This window comes from Heliangelus exortis, chromosome 2 (genome assembly GCF_036169615.1).
Source record: "Heliangelus exortis chromosome 2, bHelExo1.hap1, whole genome shotgun sequence".
Lineage (NCBI taxonomy): Eukaryota > Metazoa > Chordata > Aves > Apodiformes > Trochilidae > Heliangelus > Heliangelus exortis.
Window position 1 is genome coordinate 21,026,363 of NC_092423.1, and position 9,353 is coordinate 21,035,715.

Genomic DNA, 9,353 nt, shown 5'->3' on the forward strand with positions numbered 1-9,353 from the left:
GGTTGTGACTGCTTTAATTTGAGAATATCTTGTTCTACAGGAAAAAAAAAAAAAAAAAAGTTCTTTCTCTAAATGTTCAGAGGGCTTCAACCTTTCATTTCTGCCTCCTAGAATACTAAGACAAGGCAGGCGGGAGTTTTTCCCCATTCTACTTAAGCTGACATTCAGAGATCATGGAGAAAGGCAGTACTTTTTTAAAGGGGGTTAAACACTAGAATCAAGTCACTAGTAGGGCGAGCTATTCTTTCTGTGCATTCCCTAGAATTAGTTCTAACCTACAACTCCATCTGAAGCTTCACTTAGCTTCTGCAACACCAAGTCTTTGGGAACTAGTCTTTCCTGGAAAATGAAGTCAATGCATCAGGTCAGCTGCTAACTTTGCAAAGGTGCTGTCTCAGATAAGGGCTTGCACAAACTACTTCACAGCCACTTAACTACTCCGTTTCATAGAGCTGAGTTTAAAATATTTTGGCATTCTTAGCAACTGAGTAAACTAGTATATGGAAGCAAGATTAATTTTTATTAGCTTGAAGTATCATATTTTATTCAAGTGGTAAGAAATATCATAATACATTACACATTTGCCAGTTATAGTCCATTTTACTTGGTTCCAAAACCTAAGCAGTAAATGAGTAAGACAGTTTATCTAATTAAATTGAAAAAACAGCATTCCACACAACCAGTACTGGAAATGTCAACCGTATAGTAATTCCAGCATTATGTTGTTATGGCTTTCCAGAAAGTCAAAGTTAACAAATTAGAACACATCAAGAGCCATTTTCCAAAGATTTATTGAAGTAGCGACAGGTTGCTCATACTGTGCTGGAAAAAGCAGTTTTATTGAATTCAGATACTTAAAAACAGTATTGCAGCACAAGATATTGCTATTTGTAAACTAGACTCCATTGTAAACTCTAATCCTTCAGGGAGAGTCAGTTTGCAAGATCTAAGACCTATTTCCTAGCATAATAATCTTGCGCTCATGGAAAAACTGCAGAAAGGCACTTGAAAGCTGTTTCTTCCTTTAAGACATGGACTTTTTAAATCTTGCTGGTAAGAATTTCTCCTTCATTAGTAAGTATGCATTTTCACTTCAGCTTTACTCCAAGTCATCATGGTGCTGGGAAGTTTCATTAATAACCTGTTGAAAAAACAGATATTTGCATTAAGTTTTAATATTACGACTGTTGGGTTTTTTAGAGTTAGAATTATAACAACCAGTACTACAGAAATGTGAACAAATGGGTACCAACTCTTACTTATGAAAAGTTCTAGTCAGTAAAAAGCATTAAAAAAACATTTAAACTTTAAGTGTCTTAGTGTGAAACCAGGATCTTGTCCCAAACAAGCACCTCTGTTTACTGCCAAATGTTTTCCTCAGGTGATGCAAGAACTTGCAAACTCAGCTGAACCTAAGTATTCACTACACAAGCAACTGTCAAACACTTCAGGTTTTACTATCAGATCATTTCCACAGAAGCCTGTTTGCTACGTTATGTCCAGTCATGCAGCCCAGACTGCCCAATGGTCTTCTACTTAATATATACATCATATACAGGCTGTACTGATTGGTAGACAAACTTAAGAGTATTTTAAGGTAAGCAGGTGTGATAGCAATAAAATCAAAGTTACCACCAACCTGTCCATCTCTAGTTTCGACAGTCTTAATTAGAAGTGTCCTCTTTGAATGAGTGTCAACCATTGGCTGAGACTCAATGTTGGTTTCTGCAGAAGAAAATGTATTATTAGCACTAGTCTAAACAAAGTGCCTCCTCAGACAAATGGGATGAAACAGATCTTAGTGTCTACTTTCAGAATCCCAGTTTAGTATCTGAAGAAGTTTCCAGCTCTCAATGATAAGCTAATACTTTCCATTTTCTCCCTATTCCCCTTAAAGTACCTTCAGCAGGCACCTTAAACTATCAGGCACTATGTACCAACACTTAAAAATATTTGCCCAGGAACAAAGTAGCTCCCCCCATCCAAGGTTGCATAATTGCAAGTATTGGAGTGAGTATCTAAGAAACATTTACAGCAACTGCATTTATGCAAGTTCAAATACTAGAGTAAGTACCACTTTTTTGCTAATGAGAGAACAGCTATCTAAAATGAAAGAACAGAGCTTACCTCTCAGGTTCAAAGAGGCAAAGGTTGGAATAGGCATGTTAATCCTGAAGGAAAAAACAGAAATTGATAAAGTCAGGCATGGGTATAGAGTGTCTCATAGTAATTGCTGTTCAGGAAAGTGTCTGCATGTGATTTTTACCTGCTTTCTTCGCCCTCCAGCAGTTTTCTGTAGGTGGCAATCTCAATATCAAGAGCCATCTTTACATTCAGCAGGTCCTGGTACTCGCGGAGATGGCGAGCCATTTCTTCCTTCATGTTCTGAATCTCATCCTGCAGACGGCCAATAGTGTCTTGGTAGTTAGCAGCTTCAACAGCAAAATTCTCCTCCATTTCATGCATTTGACGCTCCAGGGATTCATTCTGGAAGATAATAATAAAGTCAAGCACTACTGCAGTTCAGCCACTCTTCCCCAAACTCAAGACCTTTAAAATTTTTTGCAAAGGGAAATTGAGTTACATTAGGATCCTTTCTGAAAATGAGACATGTCCCAAATTTGTTATCTCCTTGTCTTGTCCTTGAAAAGTTAGGGTGGGTTATTCTGGTCCTTGACTTGAAGTGTGCCAGGTATTTGTTCTACCAGGTGGCAAAGTAATCCCTTACAGAAAGCCTGACACATGCAGTACAAGTCAGCATGCAGGCAGTCCTCAGTGAGGGGATTTGCATGTGTAGTCTACACTGTTAAATCCATTTCAAGCCAGGCATTAAGGAAGTCAAGGTTTTACCAACAACGAGATTTGCACCTCCTTTCCACTGCTCTTCCATCTTTTTTTATAGCTTCAGTTGTACCTGAGAGACGAGCCATAAACACTTTCAGAAAGTGTTTAACAGTGAATATTACAGCAAGGCAAGGGACTCACTGTTTGTACCTTAAACTAGCTCTGTGTATCTGTCTAACCTCTGCACTGTAAGTGCATGAAGGCAAACTGAGCCTGTAGCATCCTTTTCAAAAGTACTAATGCATGGGTGATCAGCTGCATTCACATCTGTATCAACAATTAAACTGCAATACAGTGCTTAAAGCTGCAAATGGAACCATTTCCCAGCAGCTGCTGTCTTCTACTTACACTTCCCTTAAGGGCATCAACTTCACAGGTGAGAGACTGAATCTGTCTGCGGTATTCATTCGCTTCTTGCTTGGCCTGGCGCAGGGCATCGTTGTTCCTATTAGCAGCTTCAGAAAGATCTGCAAACTGGAAACCCCCGTTTGTGTTAGTATAACACTTCAAGAGAAATGGCATAACAGACATTTTTTTGGACATAACATTTGAAGGCAACTGAAGCCACTATATGCCTTGGTCCCCAAAATATTTAATATTCCTTAATATAATTCCTTAAATAATATTAATATTTCTTAAATAATATTTGATAGTCCTTAAAGCGCTTTTCTATTTCTAATTGTTAAATTGGAATTCTAGTTAAAACTTTTATGCTGTTTCCCTTCTTTTCACTATTTTCTCACCCATTCATTCATTCCTTTCTTAAATATTTAATCTGACATCTTGTTTCATGTCCAAGCACAGGAAAGATTTCAAGTATGAACCCATTACTTCACTGGTGTAATTGCAGTACAAAATGATATTTTCAGCTGTACTCCTCCCAGACTAAGAGTTTAAAGCCCCTGTGCCATGGATGCACTCATGTCCAGTAGAGAGCCAGAAGGAACACCCCGTGCTACAACAAAGCTGTTGTGTACAGTTAGTTTGAGTGCCTGATGCATACAAACAGATTTTGCTTACTTTGGACTTGTACCACTCTTCAGCTTCCTGAAGATTCTTAGCAGCAACGCTTTCATACTGTTGGCGAACATCCCGCAGGGCAGCAGTGAGATCAGGCTTAGAAACATCCATATCAATTTGGATGTGCTGTTCCTGGAGTTGGGCCTGCAGTTCTCGGATTTCCTTAGAGAGAAGCAGACACTCAGTGTTACTACATGACTACAAAACATACACAGGTGGGCACCCAGGGCCACTGAGGAGCTTACTTCCACAGGAGATTGTCAGCATCTAATCAAAGACCTCATTATTCAGTTTACCTCATCATGAAGCTTCTTCAAGAAGACAATCTCCTCTTGCAGGGACTCAACTTTGCGCTCAAGATCAAGACGTGCCAGAGAGGCATTGTCAACATCCTAAACAGAGAGAAGAATGATGAGCAAGCTTACAAAACTGATGTAGACAAGTCTTTTACAGCAAGTTCAGTAGGATACAGACTGCTGCTACATCTGAGCTTTTTGACAAGACAGTATGAAATCAAGAGGTGTGAAGAACCTCTTTTTGCCACCTCCTACCCTAGCCTCAGAGACTACTTGTGATTTTGGGTACTCTGCAGTATATGTAGCTAACTTCACCTTTGCCAGCATTACTGAGCATGAGCACACAGATCACAGTGGGTGTAAATCCTGCTTGAAGATGAGCAGGTCAGAAGTCAGCAACAAACTCTTTAAAATTGACTACACTGAAAAAGAATTAGTCTTGCAATTCACAAACTTCCATTTTTCCAGTGGTGCTTAACAGTGCAACCCATGTGCCGACCCATGCCTATCAGTGGGCTTCGTGACTTGTTCATTTCTTCTGGACTCCTTTATGATCAACCAGAGAGCCCTTTGGATCCACAGACCCCAGCCTGAAAGCTGGTAAAGCTAGTGAGCTACATATAGAAACTGCAAGCATTTACTTCCTCAAGTGGTTAAACAGATCTCCCTTGAGAAAAAGAAGGTATAAGAACGGGGGTATGAGCATAAGCACAAACTGAGTTAGTCATAATTGCCTACACCCTCACAGCAGCTGGCAAAGACTCCACACCTTTTGCTGGACGGAGATAGTCTTAATCAAGAGAAAAAATTCATTTAAGGCATAACAGAAGATATGCTATGAATGTTACATGGGAGCAGTTTGAATTAGTTCAAAAACATAACTTAATACTAAACGTTGATTGGTAACTTTTACTTCTTTCATTTTAAATGTGCGAGACAATTCATTTGCAAGGGGGACCTTATGCCTTTCCCTGCTAGCTGCATAAACAGCTGGATGCTTATGTTCACATGGTATTAACTACCAGGTTCTCACAACTTACTTGAAAGCTATTTTGGATTGCCCAAAGCATAAGCCTTCCTAATCAGCAGTTCTCACTGTTATGACACCTTTGAAGTTAGTGTTTAGACTCCTAGAGAGCCCTTCCTTGGAGCAGTCCCACTCCAGGGCAAGGCTAATGCTCCAGAAGAATTCTTCTGCTTTCTTTATCCAGCAGAAAACCCCTCTGATGTGTTATTCCATAACTTCCCTATCAATCCCAGTTCTACACCCACACAGTTCATACCAGCTGTTTTTCAATTCAGAAAAAGCACTCCTTAAATCATTTGTCCTCCTCCCCAAAGAAACACCTAGAGATCACTCTTGAAGCAAATTACATGGTTATGACCCAACACATTTACACATTTAGACAAACATCCAAAGAGTTTTCAGTGGATATTACAGAACCTGAATCCCGAAGACTATTAATATTTTAATGACAACTAAACAGCCACAGGATTCTTAGGTGCTTATTATAAACTGAAAGCATTTTAAAGTGAAGCCACTTCAATATGGTAGGTATTTTACTATATAATTACCATTAAGTTAGCAAATGAAGAATCAGTTTATCTGTATTTGAGACACATGGAGGACTGCATAGTAGCTACTTGTAGCCCTATCAAAGTGTAAGGCATACATACATGCCACTGGGCTAGGCATCAGTCTTATCCTAGGAGATTCTTCAATGCCAGACACATAAGTTTGTAGGGGTGAGTATCCATGTTTACTTCAGACAAACCTCCTGTTAGCCAGGAGCAGATCTGTTAGTCTTGTCACAGGTTCAAGATCTATTCCTAGCTGCCAGAGTAGCTGGCAAAGCTGCAGCAAATAACTTTCTCACTAATTGTGATTCTTGTTTTGTCCCAAAGGAAAGAACTTGCTGAACCTTTGGGTTTATTTTATGGAGTACATTCCTCAGCATATGAGTAAAAATGACATCTTTTTTCAGAAGAAGAATTAAATTAAAATTCAACACGTATGAGTTGAACAGTCTCAGAAGCAGGCAGCTCTTGGAAATAAAGTTCAAGTATTTGTTCACTTTCCTTTAAGATACTGAAGTATATAACTGCTCCATCAAGTAAAGGTTAAATTTGATGCTACATCAGAACAGTTCAGTTATCTGCTGAAGTATTCTGAATCCATGTATACGACCTTCCAGTGCAAGAATATATTGGTTTAATAAAAGGCCATGATTTTTTTTGCAATGGAAAGCACAACAGGATGCTTCCAACTTCAGTGTTCTATAAACATAATTTCACCTGCAGGAGAACAATATTTACTAGTGAAACAGATCAATTTTCAAAACTGTATGTGAAGCCTACTCTTTTCACAAGAAGAAAAAATTAGGTATTACTGTTTTTCAGATCAAATCCACTAACTAGCATTCACCAGTGATGAGTGCATTTAACGCAGAGTTTCTATGGTGATTTGCAATTCTTATGCATAAGATACACCTTAAGAGGTTAAATGTATCCAGTTCTGACTGTACGGCACACACAGATCTGGTAGAGGCTGAGCTCCTGAACAGACGTTTTCCCAGCGCAGGGAGGAGCTGCATAATGAACATGGGATAAGGGATAGGTACAAAGCCAAGTTCACTTAAAAGCCTAGAGCCTTCACAAAGTTTAATTGGTTTGAAACAGGGGCAGACATGCTTGAAGTGCACCACTGAAGTATAAAAGATCATTTAAGTCAGACTTAAGTCAAAGGATCCTTCAGCTGAACTCAGCAATTAATCAGAATAGATCTGGTTCTCTAAAGCACAAGTGAAATGCTTCTGCATGGAACTCCATACCACATTACATTGGTTTAGCACTCAAAAAAGCCCAGAAGTTAAGACAGGATCTCAAACTGTTGTTTCAAAATTCTGTGCCCAGAACACCAGCAAACTCGGAATTCCCAGACTCTGAATGGTAGTAGGTGTCTCGGTTTCCAAGTTATCTCATGAAGCCACCTGCTCTGCTTCAGAAACTATAAATATACTGCAGCAAAAAGCCTTGCTCAGAGGGACACTGTCAGTCCAGTGATGAACTCCTGAATGGTGACTTCTACTGACATCTATAAAGAGCTGTACCCAGCTATCTGGAGATGAAGGCAGTCACTTCCAGCTGGGAGGAATACTAGCAATGCCATTTCACACCAGCAGTTTTAGGGAATAGATCTTGTTTTGAGAAGGCACATTCCTAAATATCTCCTAGTCCAAACAAGGCTTAATCTGAGTTGAAAGCTATTTTTGCACAAGTGAAAACCTGAGCTTAACACTGTTTGCACGGTTGGTTCTGGCTGTAATGGAGGTCTTAGTTTATCTGGATAACATCATAGCTTCTTACAGATACTAAACTCTAACACAACTTGTTTGCCGTGTTAACATCTTCACTTGCAGAGGATTAAATTTTATGTTCTTAACAGACATCTAGACGAGACAGAATTGACTGCTGTGACCTCACCTCCAGTAACAAATTGTCTAATTCTTCTTGGCAGACAACACCCATATGAAAAACTTTAAATTTGAAACTGTTACCCAGTAATGACCTGACCAAAGAGATTAATTAAAAAAAGAGCTCTGCTTTTTATAAAACTGGACCATATACATGCTAAGACACTTTTTGCTAGAAGTATGGCCGGGGCATTACACATTTAGTAAGAATGCAGACCACTACGCCCTCCCCTTTGACACAAAGGGAACTATTATTTCAATCCGCTGCCACCACACTTGCCATAATGCCTGTATCTGCATTCCACGGTGAATCCCATAGAAACCATTAATACCCTTCAGCCAAGCGAGCAGATGGCCCCCTTTCACTTTTATTGGATCAGAAAGTGATTCCACGTCGAGGCGTTTTTTATAAAACAGGCTAGACTTGGATAAAGCAAGACAATGGTTTCCCCTCCCTCCCCTCAGACCGCAGCGTCCCCCTAAAGAAAACAAGGAAGGTTTGCCTGAGGACTGATGGAATTCTTTTGTGCCGGGAAAGCAAACTCCGGCAAGTCCCACCCTCCCGTCCCAGGCACCACCAGCACCATCCCGGGCTCTCCTCTCCCACAGCTCCCTCCCGCCAGCCCCCGCAAACCTGTCTGAAGGACTGCAGGGTGTTCTCAGCTTCCTCCCGCTGCAGCATCTCCTCTTGCAACCTATTAGGAGAGAGACAGCGGTGAGGAGAGACCAGGGAGAGAGAGTGGGGGGAAGGAGGGGTATTCCTTCAAATCCGGCCCCTCCCAAGCCTCCCGCCGTCCCCAGCCCAGCTCGGGATGCTCAGGGGCTGCCTCCCCAGCACCCTCCGGACCTCTCCCTCCCCTGGCACACTCACTTTTCCCTCAGCCGCATGATGTCGTCGGCGAGGTTGTCCCGCTCCACCTCCACGCGTGCCTTGTCGTTGGTGAGCTGGTCCACCTGCCGGCGCAGCTCCCGCATCTCCTCCTCGTAGAGGTCGCCCAGGCGGGACGTGCCCTTGCCCTTAAGCTGCTCCAGCTCGGCCAGCAGGATCTTGTTCTGCTGCTCCAGGAAGCGCACCTTGTCGATGTAGTTGGCAAAGCGGTCGTTGAGCTCCTGCAGCTCCACCTTCTCGTTGGTCCGGTTCGCCTTGAACTCCGTGTTGATGGCGTCGGCCAGGGAGAAGTCCAAGGAGTCGTGGAGCCGCATGGGCGGCATGCTGCTCCGCAGCCGCATCGACGTCGTCTTGGTGGCGTACATGCCGCCGGGCGAGGCGGACACGTACCGGGCGCTGCTGGGCCGCAGGGAGCTGCCCAGAGAGTAGCGGCTGCTGGAGGTGATGTAGCGGGTGCCGGTGCTGGGGCGGCTGCTCCCGCCGAACATGCGGCGGTACGAAGAGTTCTTGGTGCTGATGCTCATGGCTGCGGCGGTACGGGCTTTGTAATCCGGGAGAGGGGCGAGTCGGGCGCGCGGCGGGCGAAGAAAGGCGTTGGCCCCCGCCCGGGCCCCTTTTTATCGGGCGCCAACACCCTACGCCCCGCCCACAGCCGCCCCGCCCGCCAATCACGGCCCCGCCCGCCGCCCCGCGCGCTGCCAATCACCGCCCCACCCGCTGCCGCGCTGGGCCCGGGGGAGGGGGCGAGGGGGGTGCGGGCGGACACTGCGGACACAAAGGCGGTGGCGGAGGGTGGGGGGGAGAGGGGGGCGGCGGGGTGGGGTCAGCACC

At 43.2% G+C, this 9,353-nt stretch overlaps 1 protein-coding gene across 1 annotated transcript; it reads right to left on the reverse strand.

Annotated features, from left to right (window-relative positions):
* Positions 1-499: 499 nt before the first annotated feature.
* On the reverse strand, positions 500-9,124 carry VIM (vimentin). Its single transcript, XM_071735134.1, has 9 exons — positions 8,505-9,124; positions 8,268-8,328; positions 4,161-4,256; positions 3,865-4,026; positions 3,193-3,318; positions 2,267-2,487; positions 2,128-2,171; positions 1,640-1,725; positions 500-1,141 (listed from the first exon to the last, which is right to left on the reverse strand). The coding sequence occupies exons 1-9, from the start codon at positions 9,044-9,046 to the stop codon at positions 1,100-1,102; spliced, it is 1,380 nt and encodes a 459-aa protein (XP_071591235.1). The 5' UTR covers positions 9,047-9,124; the 3' UTR covers positions 500-1,099.
* Positions 9,125-9,353: the final 229 nt, after the last annotated feature.

Excerpts from the sequence above, each read along its gene's own strand:
- VIM (XM_071735134.1), bottom strand. The coding sequence starts at position 9,046 with ATGAGCATCAGCACCAAGAACTCTTCGTACCGCCGCATGTTCGGCGGG. Across the intron at positions 3,319-3,864 it reads AAGAGTGGTACAAGTCCAAA|TTTGCAGATCTTTCTGAAGC; the intron begins GTAAGCAAAATC and ends GGGGGTTTCCAG. Across the intron at positions 1,142-1,639 it reads TCGAAACTAGAGATGGACAG|GTTATTAATGAAACTTCCCA; the intron begins GTTGGTGGTAAC and ends TTTTTTCAACAG.